Genomic DNA, 26,786 nt, shown 5'->3' on the forward strand with positions numbered 1-26,786 from the left:
ACCAAAATTACGACCAAAATTATTACCTCAAAATACTCAAAGAGTGATTCCTTATTCCTTATATAAATATAAGAAATAAGGAACCATTCTTTGAATATTATGGAGTGATAATTTCGGTCGGGGCGTGATCAAATCTATCATAAAGCCCTTCGGACTATATTGGATTTGATCACGCCCCGACCAAAATTATCACCTCATAATACTCAAAGAATGATTCCTTATTACTTATTTATACAGAACTCTTCTTCGAAAGGAGGTCATCACAGTATAAAGATGGCCACGACCATGATAGCTGATAGTTTAAAAATTCCTACCTGTATATATGTTTGACTGTTTCTTCATCTCTGGTGTGAAGAATTCGTAAATACCCATATACTATACCAATCAATGCTATGTCCGTACATCATTTATGTTTTTTATGTACATTATAAATGATTCAATTTTTTAAAAATAATATTTGCGAAAAATATTGCATGATTAAAAAGTTGAAATATTTCCTATCCATCGTTATAATGTTACATGTAAAAGAGGACTTACCATAAGCTACATATAATCAAAGTTGCAGTCTAAGTTTTATAAAATTACAATCCCATTTTAAAATTAAAATAGCAACGCTTTATTAAAAGTATCGTACTTCGAATGGTCATCCAGTGTTTGAATGCCAGTTGTCCAATTACAAGCAAGGAATAAAGAGCTCATGTTTACATGTCATGAAGGCAAAAAAATAACCTTGCCCATTTAACCACCCTTCGGACTTTCTTTTTCGCTCGACCATCTCTCAGATATGTCGATAGCTGCAATTATGAAATTCTTAATCCAACATTCTGGACATCATGGAACAGCAGGTGATAGAGTTATTTATATAGTAACAACAATGGCTCTCAGTTCGAATCTGTTGTTCGATGATGTATAACACAGTTATCATGTGGTTACTAAAAAACAATACAAAGCATTAACTCAACAGACAGGGAATCAGGCAATTCACTTGTTAAATTTTGGCAAGAGAATTTTCATTGACAGCTAAAAATATATTCTATGTTTAGTTCATTATTATTCTTCACATTGGACCATGCAGACTTAAAATTGATTTATATTAACAGCATGATCGACATCTGAATTTTTGATGAGAAAGATAATATTACAACATTTCGTTATCAATATCTACCCAAAGACATTACTTTTATGCTATTTTGGTGTTTAAAACATTTTGTTTGAAAAACTCGTAATTTTCACTAACCAGATTACGGAAGTGTCAACAGAAATATGTCATTGCCTCGACAAAATACATCGACGAGCAGATAACAATCTACAAAGATCGAATAACTCTCCCACTGCTCTCTTTTGTGGAAGAACAAACAACAGCGGTATAAAGACGCATAAACAATATGTTCAACTTAATGAAATGCTGTAAGTTATTATTATTCAACTGACCAAAAAAAGACATAGAAGTTTCCGTCGAATAAATAATTCATAGTAATTGTCGAGGAAAACATAACAAAGCCACAAAATATGTAGTATGGACAGTCTCTCTCTCTCTCTCTCTCTCTCTCTCTCTCTCTCTCTCTCTCTCTCTCCAGTAACAATAAATGTATTTGAACATAACACAAGTCAGTCGGAACATTGCTCGGCCTTTTCCGTCAATTCGAGAAAAAAAATCATCCAAGGGGTGTATATGCATTTAAGGTTTGGATCGGGTTGGTTTGTCTGTCTGGAAGATGAACAATATACTTTGTGCATGACGCCACTGCGCATCCAACAGGTGGTGGTAAGGTGCAAGGTGGAATCGGCGGAGGTTTAGATCCTACATGTCTATGATTAATAATACACTGAACTTCTATGCGTAAAGTTCTATGCTTATTTTAGTAGGGTTCAATTCAAAGGCGCCTGTTTCGAGTTTAGAATGCTTTCTATAATATGACTGGGTCCAGCCAAAGGATATTAGAAAGAAAGAGTGAATTATTAGAATGCCTTTAAAGATACGAGACATTGAATGCATATCATTTAGTTGGGTTCAGACAAGACAGACAGACAATCAAAGCTTGAATCGAAAAAATACTATTGCAGGTAAACTGACTGCATGGTGGAGGCAAACAAAAAAAATATATATGCAAAAACCACTGATCAATTTCCGCACTTTCTAATATATTAATTAGGCAATATGGGAATCATTAAATGTTGGTGAAAGAAATGCAAAGATTCCATCAACGCTCAATGAATTAAAAGGATTTAACACTGTTAGAACTCCAAAGCACTAGCTATAGTTTATTTTGAAGAATATATATAACCTTCCTTTATATAAGTTTTTTTTTTGTTTTAAAACAGCAAAAAAAAGTTCATATTATATGTAGTTGTTTTTTGCTGGTATCCACATTTTTCCATCACAAAAATTAAATAAAGAAATTAACACATGACCACACCATTTACATATAAGCAAACATTGAGAGAGAGAGAGAGAGAGAGAGAGAGAGAGAGAGAGAGAGAGAGAGAGAGAGAGAGAGAGAGAGAGAGAGAGAGAATGAATATATATGCGTAGACCCTGTCATTTTTCCCCTTACCCTGCTTATTCATAAGTTTTTTTTTTAATCTCAATTATCAATAAGACTGTTCTTTGACTCAGGTTGGATGTAATGTTCCCTTAAAATACATGTCAAATGAATTGCATTTTCACTATCCAGTATCCCATCACTATCTCTTACCCTGTCATTGTCCATAACCCATCGCTATTCCTTACCTTGTCATTATTCTGTATCCTATTACTATCCCTTACCCTGTATCCCATCACTATCTCTAAATCTGTCACTATCCTGCATCCCATCACTATCCCTTTCCCTGTCACTAGCCTGCATCCCATCACTATCCCTTACCCTGTCCCCCATCACTATCCCTAACTTTGTCACTATTCTGTATCCCATCACCATTCTGAACCGTCGCTATTGTGCATTTCATTATTCGCACCCTGTCACTATTGCGTTCATGGTCGTAACAGAAGAGATTTACAATTTTTTGAAAATAAATAAAAGCTGAGCCAAAATTTTAGTACGTCTATTTAAAATATAAAAGTCAGAGAAGTTACAAATTTTATAGTCTGTTTACTCATACTGGAAATACGTCATACATGCGCGGATCCAGAAAATTTTTCCAGGGGGGGGGTCCGAAGGATAATTGTGTTTGCCAGGGGGGGTTCGAGGCATATTTTCGCGATAATTTTACTATGTAAATTTAATAAATTTTCATTTTCCAGGGGGGGTCGGGACCCCCCCGACCCCCCCTCTAGATCCGCGCATGTCATATATGTTACTGGTTACTATTGAATCTGCTTGAATTTGAAAGCAGATGGGCTTGAAAGCTGATCTGGCTCGATATATCCAAGAAAAGAGACACAGGTCTAAACTTTTATTAATTAAGGCTCTTTCTTTTTTGCTACAAAGCTTCATATTTATATTTTAATGAGGCTTGACATTCATGTCTCTTGTGCTGTTATACCTCACAATTTAATGGTTGACACATGACCATTTACAGTGAAATCATTTAAATTTATGGGGACAATTTTTTTTTCATTTATAAGAGGTTCAGTCGATGTAACTTTGTGATTTCTTTCCAAATACCATGAGTAATTGTTTTGCAATTCGCTTCAGAGTTTAGTGGGTATGTGTTACAAAATTAACCAACTGAGCCCACCACAAATTTTAATGATTCCAGAGTATGTAACTATCACCAAAAATTAATGCAGAATAATTTCAAACGTTTAATGAAAAACTGAAGTCATATCATAAAAATTTACAGATTATACACTGAAGATTTTAAAGCTTTAGAAGTTTGATTTTTTTTTTTTGGACACTCTCTAGAATTTTTTTTGGTGCCACTTTGGTGTAGAACATCAGACTCTTCGGTAGATGCCCAAGAAGATCACCAAGAACTGCCTGTTGCAGTCTTTCTCAGGACACGTCAGCCAGACTCTCCACAGCTTTTTTGGCATCCACAGAAAGATGGGCCTGGCAAAGTACCTAAAACAACAGAGATTATTTAGTGACATGAAGTCATAAATGTTGTACAAATGAAGTTTTTTCATAAGAATCACTGCCTACTTGTCCATTGCTGGAGGCTTGGGGAATACAATGGATGGTTTGGGAAGGCAGAACCACATACTGGCAATGTTGTTGAAGCACATATCTGTTTTTCTTTGTCTGTTGACTTGTTAGAGGGCCTTGGAGATTGCCTTTCGGTCACCAATACACTACTGAGATTAGGCCTCTAAGGCGACAGAATGTTGGCAATGGTAGATGGGCTGGCCTTCATGATGAGCTCTTCATTGCTAAAGGGTCCAAGGGCTAGCTCAAACATGGTTTTTGGGGTTGATGGCTTGGTGTTCCATGGTTGAAGAAGAAGGGAGAAGGCTGGATCTACAATATTTCATTTTGGAGTTTTGGAAGTTTCAATCATTTTCTAACAAAATAAACATGCTCAAAATGAACCAGTATGATCAAAACATGGATGTTTCTTGTTACCTTTAGACTTTTGAGATAATTGAGGTAGCTGGATGTAGGCAGTGGCTGCTGGGCTAGCCCTCATGATGGGTCCTCACCACTAAGTGAGCTGGAACAGGCTCAAACATTATTTGGTTGGATGCTTTGAATTCCAGGCACTATAGACCATGGCTTAAAGTTTGTTAAGACAAAAAAAGAAGCAAGATGAAAGTTGTGAAATACTAGTGCATATACTAGAAAAATGTGAAGATAAATTCCATTCAAAAGTGTATAACTTGCATACATTGTTTAACACACAGTCTACACTTTTCACATACCTCCAGAGATAGCCTACATCATCTCAATGCTGGTGGCAGATGTTGGTGACTAGCTATCCTCCTTCATCCACTTATCCATCTACAGTTGAGGCGAGGTACATACATTAGGAGCCATGCTCTCTTCCACTTCAAATCTTCTTCTCTTCAAGTTCTTCAGCAACCATTGCAGGACCCTGGGATTTGGTCTCCTGATTGGTCCTCTTCTTCCTGGTCCTCTTCTTCCATTGAAAACCTGGGCCCGGATTTGTTTAAAAATAGAAACAGATAAGCATTTAAAATTTTTATAAATTTGGGTTACATATTTAAAGGACTTTGAAATAAAATATTGAACACAGATTTTGAAATCAAAATAGGATAAAATTTGCATTTCTCAATGCTTTGAAATTTTGAGCATATGGAGAAAATTTCAATTTAAAAAGCACAATCATTTTTTTTTTAACAAGGAGCAGCCTCAAAAAGAAAGATATTTTCAACATGATATAAACATACATGTCAACATGCAATGAATGAGAAGAAAATTTGTCACAATTTCTATTCTCACTTAACAAAGACCTTGATTTTTTTTTCTTAAAATGGACAACAGTGCACGACCTGGCTACCTGTTTCAGCTCAGGGAGTGCAGGACACTGACCCGGACACAACAGGACCAGGTCTTCTCCCAAAGGCAGGTTTATGGCATCCAAGACAGGAAGGTCACCTGTTAAAGCCAACGTGGAGGTGGAGAAGACCAAACGGTAAGAATGTGTTTTCAATGAACAGTGAATAGATTTGCATGTTTACTAGAGTACAGTGTTTGAAATGTCTAGTTTTTCATTACATGTCCTTTGTGGGCACAGGTACCAGACCTGCTAGTTACCCAGATGCAAACTGTTACATTGAGGCACTAGTGAAGAGGCTGACGGAAGTCTATTCCTCAGCCTTACATTGCCCAGCCCGTATTGGCTCCGGCCCCAGTCCAGTATCACTACGTCTTGACCCTGCCTCCTCAGGTGCCACCAAACCAGACCCCCCAGCCAGCCATTCCACCGGATTTCACTGCCCAGGCACTGCTCCCACTGGCGGATGGTTCCATGGCCTCCTACCGACGCAAAGTTAAGAAGCCGAAGAAGATGGGGGAGTACGTCCGCCAGTACAGCCCCCGCAGAGGACTAACTAAACCAGTGCAGGAAGTGTAAAAAACCTAAAGTTGCACCCAGCCACCGGCAGTACTTCGGCAACTGGTACTGCGAAAAGACCACAGGGGAGAGCTACGAGGACTGGGTCGAGAGGATGCGCCTCAGGGGATACACCAGCAGGAAGAGGAGACAGCCCCAGAAAGACAAAGAGGACCCAACAGTTGATCCGCCTTGATAACAAAACTTTGAAAAAAAAACCAAAAAAAACACATATACAGCTAGAAAAAAGAAACAAAACACCAAACAGTGAAAAATTCAACAATTTTACCCTGTACTTTGCATTATTTATCTAACTTTGTCACAAACACAAGTTCAAGAGGGGGAAAAACTAAAGAAAAAACCCACAAATTAAAAAAAAAATTAATAACAAATATTACTCTAAATGAAAGACTTAAATACAATCTGAGGGAAAAACACACAAAAATTATAAGATCCCATTTAAAAACAAAACAGAAAGGCCTATTTTTGAAAAGTAAGTGATGCTTCTATTGCTGTCTATGCTTTTGTTATTAGAAGACAAAGGAAGAAGACTAAGGCAAATCTAATTTGAAAAGTAATTGTGCAATGTGCAAAAAAAATATATATGGTTTATATTTTGAATCAATATTCTTATTTTTTAATGATACCAAATTAATATCATACACACAGGTGTCATAAAACTGTCATCATAAATCCAGGTGCAAATTTTGGTTCGTCAGTTTGTAAAATACAGCATGCTGGAAGCAGACAGTCAGAGTCATGACCATTATTATTATAATTAAGAAGTGGCCAACAGCAAAAAATAAAATTGCAAAGGAAACCTCAGAGATCGCCACACTGAAATTCAACTATGTTTTATTTTCTAAGTAGGCTTTCAGCTATTGACTTAATTTCTACATAATGTTCTTTCATTCACTCGTGCTAAATTAAACTACCCTGCCACTTTGTTACTGCTTGCAGTGCCTGTTGCTGACTGTTGGCATTCCACGATGGTATGTTTTCACAGTATTTTCTACAATTCAGAGATCACTGTCCAAATGACCTGTGTTGCCAGCAAGATCTAATTAAATATAACCGATTAACAAAGTGACACTGGCAGACCTATCCGCCGATATAGAACAATTAAGTCAAGCAATGGGCAACTATCAGTAGACATTGTTAAATGCTCTTAGCCTATTTATACCAGTCAATGGACACTTTGGACACGCTTACACTAGAGGACACCTTAAAGCAAAATTCCCTGTATGCCAAATGAAACTTACTTTTCAAAGCCTTTATTTAACCTGCCTAAATCATTTAATTGAATACCAACATTTCTACATTTGATATATTCTAGCAGTTTTATATCAATATTCTTAAAAACCTTATCGAAAATTAATATTAAATCAAAGGCCGGAACGGCCACAAAGGCATCCAGCTGACATTTTCTTTTATATAGATTGATAAAATATGATATCAATAATTTGAATTTTTGTACTCATAGTCGTATATCAAATAATACATATTAGAATAAAAAAAGTAAATGAATTATGTTTTGCGTTCTTTCAAAAACAAAAATCACTATATTTCCATATATAATATGTTGTGATGCGTTTATAATACAATAACTCATCATAGTTACAAAAATCAAAGAAATTTCAAAGTTAAAAATAATTATACATGTATTTTCTTTCTGCTTTAAACAGTCTTTGAACAATTTTCAAGGTGAATTCATTGATTACAGCGTGTCTCTAATTATAATAATAAAACATACTTTTATTTATTTCAATTCCCGTTTGAAACAAGATTACCTATGGTATGGTTGTTTACAAACAAATCCACAACACGTGCTATTTTTTGCTCGACCAAACCGACTGCATTATCGTGTTTATTTATTGCAACAAAATCACTAGATACATTTATCGCTTACATTCATTTTGGAGGCCGTGCCCGAGAACAAATAAATTTACATATTAAATTTTATTTCTATCGGGCACGGTCTCCAGTTAAAATGTAATCGATAAACTAAAATAATATTTAGTAATGTTTACATCTTTTGTATTCATCCGCCATTCTTGAATAGGCAAATTCATACTTATGCAAAGAGTTATCAATAACCAGGGAGGCAAGGTTGGATTTTTTGTACACAATGTAGTTGAATAAATGGAATAAAAATCTTGTAATACGTTTATTACTTTAAGGAACTTATTATTTTGTGCGCATTTAAAAGGCGGTGCAGTGCATGAATTTTTGGACGATTGCCAATCCAGACGATCGCTAGAAGGCTGCCGAGCATTAGCTCGACGCCTTAAAAAGATATATCTGCAAGCCAATGCTCACTAGTGATACCCCTGCTCTGATATGAATATATACAAAATAAGCAAAGTCATCATTTAACATGAAGTTGGCATTCAATTCATGTTACTTCAAAAATATATCCCATGAATATGGCATGCCTAAACTAATAATGTGTTAAAATTCCAAGCATCTGTGATAGATAGTTGCTGAGAAATCTTTGACGAAAATTTGTTTGAAAATTTTGGTTGAAAATAAACAAGTCGTCATTTAACAGGAAGTTAATGTCCAATTGATACAAAAATATATCCTACCATATGGCATACCTAAACAAATAGTGTCTTAAAATTTCAACCATCTGCGATAAATGGTTGCTGAGAAATCTTTGATGAGATTTGTTTGAAAGTTTTGGCTAAAAATAAACATTCGTCATTTAACAGGAACTTTTATTTTTATATAAAAATATATCCTACCATATGGCATGCCTAACCAAATATGTGTTAAAATTTCAAGCATCTGTGATTAATAGTTGCTGTGAAACCTTTGACAAAAATTTGTGTTACAGACAGACAGACAGAGGGTAAAACAGTATACCCCCATTGGAGCGGGGGTTTAATAAAAGAACTAGAAGTATCCATCAATTCATGCCCTAGTTAAAAATTTTACGACTTAAAATTAAACAAGAGGCCCATGGGCCACATCGCTCACCTGAGGAACAATAGGTATGATAAAATCAGCTTAATGGAGTCATAATACAAACTATCTGGACAATGTACAGTAATACATGTAGATCCTGTATCAATAAAATCCATTTTCCCCTGGATATTCTTATGTTTATAATCATTAGTCCCTTTTCCAACAGGATGATTTTATAGTCATATCATATGTTGAGTATTGCAGTTCTCAAAAAGATCCTTAAGAATAGTTTATATATGGGATATAAACGTACATCAAACACTGAACCTTCTCGGGAGGCCAAAGAATTGTCCTGGGGCCAAAGTCTTAACAATTATAAAGAATCATCTGGCTGATTAGTTTCTGAGAAGATTTTTAAAGATTTACCTTATATATTCCTTTGTTAAACTTTGACCCCCCCATTGTGGCCCCACCCTACCCCTGGGGATCATGATTTTCACAACTTTAAATTTACACTACCTGAGGATGCTTTCACACAAGTTTCAGCTTTCCTGGCTGATTAGTTTTTGAGAAGAAGATTTTTAAAGATTTACTCTGTTTATTCCTATGTAAAACATCGACCTCCCATTGTGGCCAAAACCTACCCCCAGGGTTATGATTTTCACAAATTTGAATCTACACTACCTGAGGATGCTTCCACACAAGTTTCAGCTTTCCTGGCTAATTAGTTTCTGAGAAGAAGATTTTTAAAGATTTACTCTATATAATCATATGTTAAACTTCGACCCCCCATTGTGGCCCCATTCTACCCCCAGGGGTTATTATTTTCACAACTTTGAATCAACACTACCTGAGGATGCTTCCAAACAAATTTCAGCATTGCCGGCTGATTAGTTTCTGAGAAGAAGATTTTTAAAGATTTACTCTTTATATTCCTATGTTTAACTTCAATCCCCCATTGTGGCCCCACCCTACCCCCGGGGTCATGATTTTCACAACTTTAAATTTACACTACCTGAGGATGCATCCACACAAGTGTCAGCTTTCCTGGCTGATTAAAGAAGATTTTTAAAGATTTACTCTATGTATTCCTATGTTAAACTCCATCCCCCATTGTGGCCCCACCCTACCCCTGGGGGTCATGATTTTCACAACTATGAATCTACACTACCTGAGGATGCTTTCGCACAAGTTTCAGCTTTCCTGGCTGATTAGTTTCTGAGAAGAAGATTTTTAAAGATTTACTCTATATATTCCTATGTTAAACTTCGATCCCCCATTGTGGCCCCACCCTACCCTCGGGGGTCATAATTTTCACAACTTTGAATCTACACTACCTGAGGATCCTTCCACACAATTGTCAGCTTTCCTGGCCGATTAGTTTCTGAGAAGAAGATTTTTTTAAGATTTATTCTATATAATCATATGTTAAACTTCGACCCCCCATTGTGGCCCCACCCTACCCTCGGGGATCATAATTTTCACAAATTGTATCTACATTACTTGATGATGCTTTCACACAAGTTTCAGCTTTCCTGGCCGATTAGTTTCTGAGAAGATTTTTAAAGATTTACTCAATATGTTCCTATGTTAAACTTTGACCCCCCATTGTGGCCCCACCCTCAGGTGAGCTAAAAAGGTTAAGTTTACAATACAATAAGTTGTTAAAGTTGGTTTCTGGAAGAACAGACTTTGAAAATTTTCTTAATAAATATTGACAAATTTTTTACTTTTTTAAGCTTTAGTTTTTAAGATATGTGTACAAACATAGAATTGTGAGCAAATCTCTGTATCTTGCTAATAATTCGAAGCTTAACACTCAAATACGGTTAGTAAATAGAAATTGTAAACAATTAAACACAAGAAACATGCACTACATGTATAACAAATAAAGAACACAATTTATTTTTTCGAAATGAATCATATATAAACATGTATATACCTACATATTTCCGTCAGCGATATCAAACTCTATTTAAACTGAATAAACTCGAGAAAATGCCGAGCATCTCAACAAACCCTATTGCATTAATCTACATGTACCATCCGCCGAATTACCGATAGAATGAATTGTATTTCAGTACCCCTACATCAGATTTTGCTTAATTTGCGCAGGTAAACAGTTAACTGTTTGATTTACCGAAGTCTCTGTTTGATTTGATCCGTAAAAATCACAAAATACAGACGATAGTTTCCAGGTTACAAAGCATAATGAGAACGAAACGAAAATCAGAACAAGTTAACACCAACGTCATGTGTGAAAACTGTCAATGCATTGAAATATTTAGCCTCAATTTACTTCACAAAATCGGCACCAATATATGTTGTATGTTTCAAAATTTCCCTTCTTACGCGAACTGTTGCACAACAAGCACATTCATCATAGTCAGATCGACCCTTTTTCGTATAGGCTAATGTCATGGCTGCTTTAAAACAAAGAACCTCGTTTTAGAAGTATGGAATCATTTTACCGGATGCCGAACCCGAAGCTATTAAACTGATTGTTACACGCCTTTCCTTTATTATTATTTTCGTAATAACTCAGATTTGAAACAGGATTACCCCTTAATTTTTGCAATTTATATTTTCCTTCACATAAGGATAATTTATGCTAAACTAGGTTGAATTTGCCTCGGTAGTTCTTGAGAAGAAGATTTTTAAAAATGCACCCCCCTTTTTCTACAGTTTCAAGGTTTTCTCCGCTTTGAATACAGATCAAACCTTAATTTCTGCAATTTATATTCGCCCTCCCATAAGGATGCTTTGTGCCAAATTTGGTTGAAATTGGATAAGCGGTTTTAGAGAAGAAGTTCAAAATGTAAAAAGTTTACAGACGGACAGACGGACGGACGGACAGACGGACGGACAGACGGACGACGGACAAAATGTGATCAGAATAGCTCACTTGAGCTTTCAGCTCAGGTGAGCTAAAAATGGGATAAAATCTTCATTTTTTTTTTATTAAGCAGCATTCATAATCATTTTCATTTCTCATCAGACCATTTTTTTTTTTTTGAAGACTTGTTTTTTTCAAATTTTTTGCAATGCATAATGTCAAGTTCCCATGGTAATTAATAGTGTAGTTGGTGTGACACTCCAGGCTTTTTTTCAAATATCTATTCATCCTCCTAATCAAAAATTTTCCCATTTATCATGTTTTGATGTCAGCCCTCTACACCTCTTAATTTATGGTAACCATCCAATTCACTATCAGAAAATGAAAGGAGATACCAAGGCCAGACCTTCAAGTGGCTGTTGGAGAACGACCTCGGCTGTGTGACAGGCATAGTCGCAGTGTTCGAGTACAAGGACAAGGAGATCCCCAACAATGCCCATTCGGCCAACAAGTTCCGCCTGGTGGAGTACGTACATATGTTCCCAGAAGTAACCCACCACATGCTGGAGAAGAAGATCGTGGCTGAGAAAGAAAGATAGAAGGCGGAGGCGCCTAAGGTAAGTATACTGTCCCAGACCGCCCCCCGTCCATCCCCCAGCGTAGAGGACGTCCTTAAAGATGAAGATCTAGTGGAAGCTTTCCAGCATTAAGACCATCTTGGATGCTATGTAACAAGTGTAGACAGTGTATTAAGCAACAAAATTATAAAACTTAAAGAACTATAATCTTTGATACATGTATTTACAACTTGTTAATTTTGACTCTTTCAAGAAAACGGACAAGAAAATACGGAGATGTGTTTTGAGAACATTGACAGGATGTGGTTCTACCCTAGCTCCAAACCAGCCTTTTCTTGCAGCAGCCAAAGACAGGTAGGCAGTGATTCTGGTGATTAAACTTAACTTTTGAAAGATTTTTACTACATCTGGAGTGCCTGATATGTAAAAAGAAGCTCAGCGGTTGGAACCAGGACCTCCTAGACCAGCTGGATGTAGGGCATCGTCTCCAGTTTCCCTGCATCCTGACAAGACTGATGGCCTGTGATCTGGAAGTGGTGAAGATGCTCAGACAGCGGGGACTCGGGAAAGCGGAGATGAAATTCGACAACATCGACAGGATGTGGTTCTACCCTCCAAAGCCAGCCCTAGTTTGCACCCAGCCTCCAGCCATGGACAGGTAGGCAGTGATTCTAATGAAAAAACTTCCATTTGTACAACATTTATCACTTCATGTTACTAAATAATCTCTGTTGTTTTAGGTACTTTGCCAGGCCCATCTTATAGTGGATGCCAAAAAAGCTGTGGAGAGTCAGGCTGACGTGTCCTGGGAAAGACTGCAATGGGCAGGAGTTGATCTCCTCGGGCATCTACGGACGCTCCGAAGAGTCCTGAGTCTCTCAGGATTCTACTACATAGTGGCGGAGTATCTGGAGTGCCCGATCTGTAAAAAGAAGCTCAGCAGTTGGAACCAAGACCTCCTAGACCAGCTGGATGTAGGGCATCGTCTCCAGTTTCCCTGCATCCTGACCAGACTGATGGCCTGCGACCTGGAAGTGGTGAAGATGCTCAGACAGCGGGGACTCGGGAACAGTGTTGCCAGACTCCGGCAGAACCTTGCTGAGCTGCACAGAGAGGAAAACCTCAAGAGGACGGCGCACTACCTGAGCGACTGCCAGACTTTCAGCACCGCCCAGAAGAGAGGACTGGTCACGGGGACTGTTTTCACCCTCCGTCCACACCCCCAGGATCCCGTCCTACCAGTGGCTGACCTCCATCTACTGTCAAGACGTGCTGTATAGATTGGAGGAAGTCAAGGCTGCCATCACCTCAGTCTACGGACGGATCCTGAAGGTGGACTCCACCATGAGGGTTGCCAGGAAACTTCAGGGGTCTGCTGCAGAGACAGCTGCTTGGGCCACCAACGTGGGAAACGAGCACGGCTAGGTGCTGATGTCTGTCCTGACCGCCGGAGAGGGAGCTGGACTGGACTGCCATGTTCTAGGGCATCCAGAGGCGGTACGCAGATGCCAATGTCAACCCATCCGAGGTGGTGTACGTGGACCGGGACTGCTGTGGCTCCAACTTCATTTGGAAGAAATTCCAGTCCTGGAGTGCCATACAGATACGTAATATATGATAAATCTTTGTTAGTAAATGTAGCAATATACTAATAAACAGCTTATAAATGGAAATAAGTTTTGGAAATATGGCATTCCTTATTATAATCACACAAGAAGTTTTTAAGCATGGAAAATACACCACCAAAGCCAAAAGAGAAAAGATACGTCTGCAAGTACCTAAATTCTTGGGAAAAGGAAGCAGAATTCCAAGGTTGGCTAACAAGAAGTGTGAAAGGCGAAGATCATGCTTTCTGCAGACTGTGTATGAAAAATATAAAGATTGACCATGGTGGAAAAAATGATCTTATGAAGCATGTTTCATCAGCAGCTCATCAAAGCAGCAAAAAATCACAGAATGTCACAATGCCAATACAAAATTTTTTGACAACTTCAAGTGATGAAGGTAAGACATATCATAAATTAAAGAACTGCAAATTGCACTTGTTTGAAATTGGTAAAATATGTACTGAAATTAATGAAAATGTAAATTTTAATAAATGTAACACGCATAATGTCATGAGGGAGAATGCAGTTAAATGATTTTGTCAGTAGACTAAGCAACATCGAGCTAAATTTCAATCTGACTCATTTGGCATTTCAAGAAATATTAATTGGATCTCTTGGATTTGGCCTGTATGAGTTAGTTCCCCTTACCCTATGGTGCCCTTTCCCTTCGGTGACACATGCCCCTATGGAAAGACTTTTCAGCATTTCTGGCAAAGTTTTCAGGCCAGAAAGCTGTCTCCAAATTACAATACTTTTGAAAGTCGATGATGATTAAATGCAACTATGATGTATTAAATGTAGTAAAATTGAGCATTAGGTTGTTTATGTTTCCATATTTAAGTAATTATAATTTAATTATTTTTTTTAACTACTGGATCAATGTTAACTGTAAGGGAAAACCTTCCAATATTAATGTTATCTAATGCATAACATTTCAAGTTATTTGACCCCTGGCATTAAATAAACTTGGACTTATCTTCAATACTAGTTTTAATTTTACAAGTTTCTGACTATACCGGTATTACTATTTCATTAAAAAAATCATAAGAATTCATAATATAAGAAAAATTGTCAATATTGTAAGTACTTTTCGATCATTTCAGTGTGTTTGTCCCTGATGACATCTACGACCACATAGCGAGGGAAACTAATGCATATGCAGAACTTTGTCAATGCGAGAGGAATAAGATACTTCCGGCGAGAAAATTTGAGCATACCTTGGACTAAACATCGTTATGGGCACCTCACCTCATCGGCATCAATACGAAGATTATTGGAAGAATGATGATTTCCTAGGTCGTGCCAGTTTCAAAACTGTGATGACCAGGGACAGATATGCGAAACTTGACACAGTACCTTTATTTAATTAGTGCTGCCGCCCACGTACCAAGAGATGACCCCCAGTATCACCCCATCAACAAGGTAAAATCATCATACAATCATTGTATTATGTGACAAGAGCCAACTTTAAATTGTTCTACCAACACTCAACAGAAATCTCCATTGATGAGGCCATGAAAGGATATAAAGGATGCACAGAACTTAGACAAGTACATGTCAGCAAAACCAGAGAAGTTTGGCATCAAATTCTGGGCAAGGTGTGATATCAGAACATCTTTCACGAGTAACTATGCTGCATTTATATAAGCTGTAAGGTTTGCTCAAAACATATTGGGAAATGGGTGACCAGCGCAAAAGAAACCTGCACTATCATTAAACATCAAGAACAAAGAAATAAAAAAAGGCCAGTTGGGGAACATTTCAACCTTAGTGGTTATTTATGGGAGGATCAAGACAGTAGTAGTGATTGGAAGGACATAGAGAAAAAGATGGGAAAATTTAACATGTTTAAGATACATAGACTCAAATTGTTAATTCAAAGGAAAATAAAATTAACATGAATGAACTCTAACTAATGTGTGATTAAACTTTGTTTAACATTTATTAATTTCTGTAAAATATTAGACCAGCGCCATCTTGGATTTGTATTGTCACCCCTCATCTCCTCTTTGGGTTTTGTTATGTGGCCCCGTACCTGGCAAAAGTCATTTAACCAATTAAATAAGCCAATTGTTTTGGCCTTCGACCAGCAATAGGGATATCCCCCTAGGCCCCTATTGCTAACGCCACCTAGCGGGGATATCCAATCATTTTTTTATTATTATAAAATAACAACTTTTATCCGCCAATCAAATTTGTCAGTGCCCCTTTTTTTGTTGAGGTCACTTTCAAAATTCATGCTAAAGGCAAAGCCACGCAAATTTATTCTACTGCTTTCAAGGCTTTTAACTTCAGTTTGCCATTTCAATTGTGACGAAATATTTTTATTTTTTTTGTGTGTGTACTTTTGTTTGTCTATTGTCATTGTAGTTAGAAGATGAAATTTACCATGATTCTAATGCTTTTCTTCATTACCATTTGTGCCTAATAAATCATGGTTATTTGCCCAAACTGGTCTTTAATTGCTTTTACTGCTATGGTATTCACATAGAGAAATTAACACTATCACTTCGTACTTGGGAATTTCAACCATTATGGCAACCAGGTAGATACAATTAATGGTGTTACTAGACCATTTCACAAGACAAGAGCAAGAAAAAGCAGGTTGAACAGGGCTTTAAATAATTTCAAGTTAAATGAGCATCTCTAATTACAGTAAAGAATATCAGTAAAGCCTTTACAATATCTGGGACATTTGTCATCAACTTTTTTTTTAAATCAATCTTATCTTTAACTTTATTTAGGCACCAGCTCCATTGACATAAACTACAAGCGGGCTCTACACATGAAACCAGGACAGGGCTCACTGCAGAAGGACAACCAGGAGACCCATCCGGATCCATCAGCAGATATACAAGCTGCTCGAAGTATTCTCTGGGGAACAGGGCAGAGACATTCTAGAAACGCCACTCCTAGAGGAAGACAATGCCAGGGATGTGTGGGAAAGTCAGCAGCGGCATGTGGACTGTATCCAGGACCCACCCAACATTTCCTTGTACACTCAGACGAGGATCCTCAAAAAGGGCACCAATAAGGTATGTTTGTAATATAATTACAGACTGTCCAATTAACAAAGAAGACAATAAAGAAATGCAATGGCGTACGTTGCAACTTGACTACACATCCTGTTAACTTCTTGTCATCACTTGCATTGATCTACTGATGCCATCCCCACCCCTGGAAAAATAATCTCTGGATCCATCCTGCCAATATTGCAGCAACATATTCAATGATCGACTGCTCAGTCCATGTGTGATGTTCATGCACTGTTATACCCAAGGACTTTAAAAAAAAAAAAATGGAAATCACATATCGTTGATTTTAAAATAAATAAAAATCAAAATAAAATCAACTCTTGTCGGTACTTTGATTTAATCTACTCTCCCTTTCACACTACTAAATGACTTAAATCATATCAACTGTAATGTGCAAGAATCATGTCTAATTATTTCGTTACCCTCCAATACGACAAATAGAAAATAAGTTTAAATAGTTCAGTATAGGTTTTCATCATTGACCTCCACGCGCTAACATTCATGCCAACGAAAGATATCAAAATAAGTTGTAGAACTTGTTTATCAATCGTTGTAAAATAAATACAGTTCAGTTTCAAAGGTTTTCATATTAGAATATACATCATGATGCTAAATTATTAATGTTTCTTTGTTGTTAAAAATGTTACTATACTTTGTCATCTATAATGAGCATTATTTCTATATATATTTCGTATGACTATTAATTTTTATCTAAGACTCTCTCTCTTTTTTTTTAAATGAATCATTTTGCAACATTTTATTAAATTATGACATGTAGATGAAAAACTTCTATACTAAACTAATTTATACCTGAAATAATAATACAGTTCTTTACTACCTATAGTATATAACTAAAATGTACCTAGGTTTAAAATATAATCCAAATGTTCCCATAACTAATGAATACTTCAATCTGTCACTGTGATGTACCTAAAATTGTAACTAAAATGTTCCTAATGGGAACCCTCAAGAATTGTATCCAGAACCTGCCCAGCCTGTCCTTTTACAATCAGACAAGGACCCTCAAGAAGGGCACCAGGACCCTGTCCACATACCGCTGTGCCAGAGGATCCACATCCCTGGAGTCCTTCCACCTGCATCTGAACAGGTTCATTCCCAGTGAGATTACTGTTTGTGGCTCAATTCTGATTTTGTTGACAGGCACAGATTCTGAGTTGCATGTTATAGGTACCAGCGCCAATGATGTCCACTATCAGGCGTTTCTCCTAGAGGGGCTCTACAGGTGGAGGCTCCACTGTTCCACATTTACAGTGGACTTCTGTGATTTCTGTGAACCAGCTGTCACAGACTGTCTAGGGGAACCCTCTAGACCCGGCATTCCAGCACCCCAGAGCCTACACAGGAGAGTTGATTGGGGTGGAGTATTTGTACTCCCAGACAGGCAAGGCCCTCCAAGCCATACCATCGGAGGAGGACCAATCACAAAAAAGAGGACCAGGACCACGACGAGGGATTCGAGGAAGAAGACGCAGAAATCAATCCCACCGTCCCGGATGTGAGGCTAACTGGGAAGTTACATATATTCACATAGATTTAATTTTTAATAAGAAAACACTTATTTTGTAAAAATACAATATCAATTATAAATGTATGTTATATTCTTTAAAGGTACCTTTATCAAATAAATATACAACAGGTAATAATGTTATTCAGATTTTAATTTTTCAGATGAAAGTGGTGAAATCTCAAAACTTGAAGATGCTACAAAACTGCACACTATAATATAAACCATCATATGGAGTTGAGTTGGGGGAGGGGGGGATCCATAAACATTCTTTAAAGACATCTTAATGGTGAGCTCTTGGGACAGCAGTATTGTCCAGGGGTCAAATTTGGAAAAATTGAAGATCAATTAGGATGACTACATATATATACTCAGTAAAGTGACCTGGTGGATTCTTTCAGCAGTCAAAGAGCCTCCTTGTCCTATATTAAATGAGGGCACACATCAGTGATGTCACCAAACAAGACTTTCAATGTCCCCAGTATGTCACCAAAAAAGACTTTCAATGTCCCCAGTCTTACTAAGTTGCTGCAGCCCCTGGACATCTCAATCAACTAATGTTTCAAGACAGAACTTCAAGTAATCTGGGAGAACTGGATGATGATGGGAGAGAAGAGCTTCACCGCAACGGGACAAATGAGAAAGGCATCATACAGCACTGTCTGCCAGTGGGTCCTTGAAGCCTGGAACACCGTCCCCAACACAGCCATTATTGACGCCTTTATCAAAGCCAACATCGTAGACGCCCCACTTCCCGACAAGATTCCACTACCAGACCCTGCCAGGTCAGCTGATGACCTCCCACTACAGGGGTTGAAATATTCCAGGAAAACTCACTAGCCCAGGGGCTACTAGTCAGTAAAAAATTACTAGCCCAAAGTTCAAATCAGCTAGCCCAACCATTTTAAGATGCAAAATAAAAATACATGTATAACACAATTACTGCTGTTTATTTTATTTTGAAATGAATTCTTCTCGGAGACAACACATTTTATGTTCAAACTTTTTTCATATCATAATACAGTTCATATCATAATACAGTTCTGAGTTCTGATTTGCTAGCCCGATGGACTATCAGTTGGTAAAAATGAGCATGCCCGAGTTTTAAACTGACTAGCCCCGGGCGTCGGGCTACCATATATTTCAACCCCTGCACTAGCGCTGGCTACCCTCTTACACAGTGAGAGTGAGGAGTCGGACTTCATTGGATTTTCAGACATTGAGGATTGATGAATCTGTGTTAGGTGACTATAGTGATGGGCCGATTATCGCCGACAATCGAAAGTCGGTTGCTAAATGTCTCCCAATGTCGATGATCGATTAAGATTTTCATAATCGATTATTTTAAAAAAAATTCAATACAAACGTAAGTTACGAAAATTCTTCGTACGACTTGACTTTTTTTCAAACATCAAAACGAAAATAGGTTTAAACAAAATGGCGGCGCGATGTGCAAGCCTCACGTACGAGGCAAATGCCATTAATCAAGATCCCAACAATAACATGACTCAGGAAATATTTCCATATCCAAATACAAACTTTAAATCCACGGTGTGGAAGTATTTTGGATTGTTGACTTGCTCATTTTCTTGAATAAAAACCTTGAAATGTACTGGTGAAACATTGGTATGTCATGTGACTCGGCCAGTAGTAAACTTTCTAGTCACGATGTTTAAATGTTAAATTGTTTTGGTTTAATGTTTTTGAAATAGGATTTGAACTCTGAATTTCAAATTAATTTGTTATATTTTAAATTGTTTATGTTTATTGTTTGAAGTTTGAACTTGTTTCTAACTTCCTAGTCACTATAAATGGTACAATTCCTAGTTTTCTTTTAATCTAACCAGGTGCAGTAAATAAGATTGTATGTGCATACATGTAATAATATATAAATTTTATTAACATATTCGATTTATTTGAAAAAATATTAATTTCAAACAACTGAAACAAGTATATTTTACTGTATATACAACGCAAGACGCAAGTTTTTGTTCAGAGTTTCATTCAATTAAACATAATTTGAAAATTTTCGATTATTTAATCGACTATACACTTTCAATTATTTCAAATAATCCATTATGAAAATTGTCCGATTTCCCATCACTAGGTGACTATGATCTCTTGTGTAAATGTTGCTAGTGCTGTACAAGCAATTTGATTGAACATTGTGCTGTTGAACTTTACAAAGCTTTATAAAAAAAAAAACAAACAAAAAAAACCATGCCCTATATTTTGAGTATCAGCATGGAACTGACATGTTTAAGCAGTCTACACATAGGGATGGGACGATCCACCGGTGCACCGGTGCATCGCGGTATTCATTTTGACGATCCATGGATCGATACACCTATCATTAGTATCGCGATACCAAAGCTAACGTTTTTTTAAATTTTCCAAAAATATCCGAGCTTTGAAATCGGTTATTTTTAGTCCGCGCGTCAAAAACGAAAGTACAAATATGGCGTCGGAAGATTACATCAAGTTAACAAAACCGTTAGGCAGTAAATCTGGAGTATGGGAGACGTTTGGGTTGCCCGTTTATGAAAATAACGGGGCACGCAGTACAGATAAATCAAAGGTTGTGTGTAAATTGTGTAATGCGCATTTAAAGTACAATGGAAACACTACGAATATGCAGAAACACATCGACAGACACCACATGTCTGTTTCATCTTCATCTCGTTCCGTTACTAGCGATACTGATAGTGAGGCAGAGAAAGTGAAGATCGATGCGTCACAGCGACGAACAGTAAGTGGACAATTACGTCTTACAGAATTAAATTCCACAAAGTATTCATTCGACTCTCAGAAGGCAAAAACGTTGAACAGAAAAGTTGGAGTGTTTATTGCTAAAGATTTGAGGCCACTGTCTATCGTCGATAACTTGCATTTTCGTGAGTTCGTCAGAGAGTTGGACCCAAGATACTCTTTACCTACAAGAAAATACTTTTCAGAGAAAGTTATCCCTCAATTGTATAGCGAAGTAAAAGACAAAATAATTGCTGAACTCAAAGAAACAGAGTCTGTTGCATTAACCACTGATTCATGGACCTCCAGAGCATGTGAAAGTTATGTCACGATTACTGTGCATTTTATGCAGTCTGATTGGAATATGAAGTCCTATGTACTGCAGACAAGACATTTAGATGTCTCCCACACTGGAGTGAACATAGGCAATGTACTGAAAGAAGCACTCACAGAATGGAAATTGCCAACAGAACATGAAGTAGCACTAGTGACAGACAATGCATCCAACATGGAAATTGCAGCCAAAACAGCTGATCTACAGCCTCACATAGGCTGTTTTGCTCACACAGTTAATTTGGCATGTCAAAGGGGACTGAAAGTTTCTGCACTGGGCAGGCTGCTTGGCAGGATACGTAAAGTTGTAAGCTATTTTCATCGCTCTACGACAGCAACTGCTGTGCTTAAATCAAAGCAACAACAGCTGAGTTTACCCATTCACAAATTAGTCCAGGATGTCCAGACAAGATGGAATAGCAGCTACGAGATGATTCAGAGATATCTTGAACAGGAACCAGCAATCCATGCAGCTCTCTCTTCTCCAGAAATAAAAAAGAACATTCGAGATGTAGTCACCCTGTCATGTGATGACATATCTGAAGCTGAACATGTCTTGAAAGTCTTGGAACCATTAAAAACTGTCACTAATATCATGTGTGCAGAGCATTCACCCACAGTCTCTTTAATTTATCCAATGAAAGCAGTTATTCTAGAAAATATGGCAGAAAATGTGCAGGATTCAAATCTTGTGAGAGAGGTGAAACAAGCCATAAGAGAAAATCTATCAAAGCGATACACGGAAGAAGACACAGCAGAATTTTTATTGCTTTGTGCAGCGTTAGATCCTCGCTTCAAATGTCTTCCTAGACTTGAACAAAATGAGAAAGATGAAGTTTATGGAAACATTGAGAGAAAAGTACTTCTCCTAGGAGATGGGCCTGTGAAAGTAAGTACATGTACCAAGAAATTATTGAGTGAATTGGACTCTAATTTGTGTTTTTTTTTCTTTTTTGATTAAGATAAAAAAATAAATAGAGAAAAACTGTTGGCATTTAACAGATGAGGATAATACTAAATAGTTTAATCTCTCAAATAAGATCTGGAAAAAAAGTACATGTGATCATTATTCATTAAAGTGTAAATTTGTTCATTTATTTGTAGGTCAAGATTGAACCACTAGAGCCAGGTACAGAAACTACAGACGCTCAGGCATTGCCCTCTTTTCTGAACAACAATTTACCAGATTTCCCAACACTGAATCAGAGTGAAGGTAAATTTTCTGATTAATTTCATCAGTGAAATAATTTCAAATAAATTACAATATTTCATCATTCTCCTTTATTGGATTCATTGTTAACAATTTGATGATTGGTTAGTGATATTAAAAGACACAATGTATTCTTAGATGTTATTTGATCTGTATTGTACATGTAGATGCTCCGGCTGAATGTGATCTAGAGTGTCCACCACCAGCAAAGAAAATTAAGAAATCAGCAATAGAACAGCTTCTTGGAGATGTGTATATTGTTTCTGCCACCCCTGGAAAAACAATGGCACAGAGAGTAAAATCAGAACTTGAAAACTTTAAGAAACAATCCTCCATCCCTTTAAATGCAAATCCCCTATTGTGGTGGAAGACAAATGAATCCCACTTTCCACTACTGGCTAGGCTGGCTAAAAACCTACTAGGAATTCCATCAACCAGTGTGCCAAGTGAAAGGGTATTCAGCACAGCGGGGGACATAGTCACTGCCACAAGGAGTGCACTGAGTGCTGAAAATGTTGATAGGCTCATTTTTCTAAAAAAGAACCTGTAAAATAGTTTGCAGTTGTGAAGCTCAGGAAATTCATTTTGTTATTCTAGTCAAGTAACTTAAAGTTAGTTAAACTGTTGAAATTATGAATTTACTGTTGTTGTATTTTTCTATTTTGTTGCAAATTGAATAAATTCAAAAACACTCTTTTATGTATTAATTGAATATGCAATGTATCGTGATATGTATCGTATCGTATCTCAGGTATCGTGATATGTATCGGATCGGCTAGGTGCAGTATCGTCCCAGCCCTATCTACACATGCAATTACAGTCATATAAGCTATCAATCATGCTGTCAAAAATATTCGAATATTGATTCATGGTATGTGTTTCAGCACTAATAGTTGGAGTTGGGAAAAAAATGAGATTTTGGGGGGGGGGGGGGGGGGGGGGGGAAGGGGGTTATATGAGATAAATGAAAAATAAATGGGCCAACATAAAATTTGTCAGCATTAATTCTATACTAAAAAAAGCCAAATGATGACAGATTGGAGAAAAAATCTGCACCATTCTTACAAGTTTACAATCAAAAATTGAAAACTAACTATACACGAGTCCATCCTGAAATGTGATCTGTCTAAGGTTGTACACACTTCACGATGCCCCTACCCAGAGTCATCTACCGTCTGTGTGGCCACAAACACCCTGAAGTTGGGCCTTTCCAGGGTAGTTCACTCTCTAACATCATCCATGACCATGCACCGTGATCTGTCTCGGGTTGTACACAGCGTATGATCACTTCATTATATATTTAGGTACTGTACCTACTCTATGGTTTAAAAGAAAAAACACCTTAAAATAGTTTATGATATGACATGGCCTATAAAAATTTATATATATCCACAAGAAACATGCAAATCTCTCAATAGTTATAATATTTCATTTTTGGATACAATTATACAATTTCAAAATAATAGAAACAAAAATAATTTCTAATATACATGTATAAAGAGATTTGCTGATTAATGATGGGTATATTTACAATTCATCAAAAAAATGTAAGCTCCCGGGGATATGAATACAATGTAATGTTACATATGAAGCCTCATTCCATTGTAATAACAATAATCTAAAATTTCACAAAGCTCACAGATTTTGGGAGACAAATTCCAGAAATTGAAGATCTTTTGACAAATGGTGGACAAACAGACAAATGGTGGACAGATAGACTGATGCATCAAAATCAAAATCCAATCCCAGCAGGCATACGACGTTGTACCAACGTTGAAAATACGTTGATCATGGTTGACGACGTTGATCAACCAAAATACAACGTTGTGCGACGTTGAAGAAAATGACGTTATCAACATGACAAATTTTCTTAGACGTCAGATATTCTGACCAATATCGACCAAATTTCTCATACATATATTTATAAAATTGTATTTTTCATAATTTCGTGTAATTATTGAATTCTGTAATTTGTGGGCATAAAAAGTGAAAAAACATCATCAGTGATGGCAAAAAATCGCACATGTAAAGAATTTACATGTATGCGGAAAGCGCGCGATAAGCATTGATCTTGTAACCCCCCCCCCCCCCCCCCCCCCCCCCCCCAAATATCTACACAGCTTGAAATGATTTAAGTAACTTTATGAATCATTTATATATATAGTGTTAATGAATAAAACTGTTGATAGTGAAATAAATTCAGTTATGGCGAAAGTTAGCGCATGTAAACAAATTATGCGGCAAGGTGCGCGATAGCCATTGATCTATTGCACATCCTCCATATCTGCTCAGCTTGAAAGCGCATGCTGGCCAGACAAGTATTAATTACTGGCGCGAACAAATTACCGCGCCAACTGAAACAAAGAACCAGTGTCCAGCTGGGGATAAGATATCCTAGCTGGGAAGCCATTTTGAACGCCATTCCAAACTTAAGACCGTGAGGAGCAGCATTTATAAATTCTACATCGACCTTTAATACAAGGACATTTTGGATTTCATCCTCTAAAATAGTAAAGTAAGTGTTTCTTTCAATTATATAATGCATGTTGTATAATGTTTTTATTTTTTTCCAAGCTAGAAAAAAATGCTTAACCGCATGGCGTGTGTTTTTGAATTCACCACTAACGAACAGAGAATGCATGTAAAAATTGATCGATCTCTAACTTACATTAGTCTAATAATATCAAAGTATTGTTAGCCTTGAAAATGTCTTTAAGTTTTTGGTGTTTTTTGTGGTGTTTTTATTTTTATTTTTCACCACTAACGTTAGGCCAGCATTTTTTTATTTTTAGATTTACGAAATATTTTTCAAATTATTTGGTGAGGAGGAGGGAAAAAAAATAAAAATAAAATTGAAAAATTTGTCCGTCGAGAAAAAAAATAAAAACTAGATGCTGTCATTAGACAGTAATACCCGCACCATGTGTTTGCCCCTAATTAACACTGTTTTGTACCAGTTTAATTAAAAATGAAGGCTACATGCAAGCTCCGGTAATACAATTAAAATATATAATTTTCATAACTGAAGGATGAGATCCCTTCCCATATGATAATACACATCGTAAAATGAGCAGCACTTTATGTGCAATTTGGGGTAGAACTGTTTGCAGTGAATTAGTTAGGGGTCCAGACCCCCCCCCCCCTCCCCATGAAAATTCATTTATATCAATTGTAAAATTACCAAAAATACACCTTGGACCCCAGTGCTCTTACAGACATGTAAACGCTTTAACCCATTGCGCTTCAATGTTACATGTAGGTAACATTATTTGGGGGGTAAATATTTAATCAATATTTAATATACTTTATTGTTTATCTCAATAGAAAGTATACATGTACATCACAATATGAAGGTGTCCTGCACCACCTTAAAGCTGTTATTTACCTAATAAAATAGTGCAGGTGGATTTGAAGAGTAGGTCATAAAAATACATGCATGTTACAAATGAATGATCTTTGTCTGAAATTACGTACACAACACAGGTCTGCATGTCTCATTAGCGGGTACTAGTTTTACCCAGCTCTTCGATTAGATGGGATACATGGGTGTTGCTAAAACGCGGAACGGAAAACGGAATGGAAAGCGGAACGGAAGGGAAAACGGAAAATCTTATCTAATGTTATTTACCTCATAGATTTGTTAATCATGCTAAAACGATATACTTTATGTACCTTTTTTAATTTTTTTTGAAAGATTAGCAATATTAGATTATTTATTCAAGAATATTTATTTCCTCAAAATTAACAGTACATGCATTGACCACTATATTCTGTCCCAAAATATCCTCGATTCACTGTTTGCTGCATATTTATTAATACCTCAGGGTTCAAGCGATTCTCTTTTAGAAGCATTAAACATTCTCATTATTCTTTCTTTAAAACGTCCTCTCTAGCTTATCAGCTGGTATAAATACACGGCTAAAAATAAAGAAGTCTACGGAGTTTTGCATTTCAACAGACCCGGATGATAGTGTTGAAAAATTGTGCAAGGTCATCTGAGTGACTTCCAAATGGAGAAAAGATGTCAACATTTTCCATTATAAATCGTC

General features: G+C 36.9%; 1 protein-coding gene and 1 long non-coding RNA gene across 3 annotated transcripts in view; one reads left to right on the top strand and one right to left on the bottom strand.

The window, feature by feature from the left end:
* Positions 1–3,815: 3,815 nt before the first annotated feature.
* Positions 3,816–26,786, bottom strand: part of LOC105321073 (uncharacterized) — a 57,958-nt gene continuing 34,987 nt past the window's right edge. The window contains exons 3-6 of one of the 2 annotated variants that reach the window (XR_010712922.1): positions 4,802–5,033; positions 4,506–4,655; positions 4,086–4,400; positions 3,816–4,004 (exon numbers count right to left, since the gene is read on the bottom strand). This is a non-coding gene — a long non-coding RNA (uncharacterized lncRNA). Of the gene's footprint in view, positions 4,005–4,085; positions 4,401–4,505; positions 4,656–4,801; positions 7,264–26,786 lie in introns of those variants that run through there. The other variant, XR_898885.4, reaches the window with a different exon arrangement.
* Positions 20,724–23,431, top strand: LOC117690865 (E3 SUMO-protein ligase ZBED1). Its single transcript, XM_034475658.2, has 3 exons — positions 20,724–22,416; positions 22,632–22,740; positions 22,905–23,431. The coding sequence occupies exons 1-3, from the start codon at positions 20,905–20,907 to the stop codon at positions 23,285–23,287; spliced, it is 2,004 nt and encodes a 667-aa protein (XP_034331549.2). The 5' UTR covers positions 20,724–20,904; the 3' UTR covers positions 23,288–23,431.

The sequence above is a fragment of the Magallana gigas genome, chromosome 4 (genome assembly GCF_963853765.1).
Source record: "Magallana gigas chromosome 4, xbMagGiga1.1, whole genome shotgun sequence".
Classification (NCBI taxonomy): Eukaryota; Metazoa; Mollusca; class Bivalvia; order Ostreida; family Ostreidae; genus Magallana; species Magallana gigas.

Bases quoted from the DNA above. Each gene is read 5' to 3' on its own strand.
- LOC117690865 (XM_034475658.2), top strand. From the start codon at position 20,905: ATGGCGTCGGAAGATTACATCAAGTTAACAAAACCGTTAGGCAGTAAA. The intron at 22,417-22,631 runs GTAAGTACATGT...ATTTATTTGTAG, and splicing joins TAGGAGATGGGCCTGTGAAA to GTCAAGATTGAACCACTAGA. The intron at 22,741-22,904 runs GTAAATTTTCTG...TTGTACATGTAG, and splicing joins AACACTGAATCAGAGTGAAG to ATGCTCCGGCTGAATGTGAT.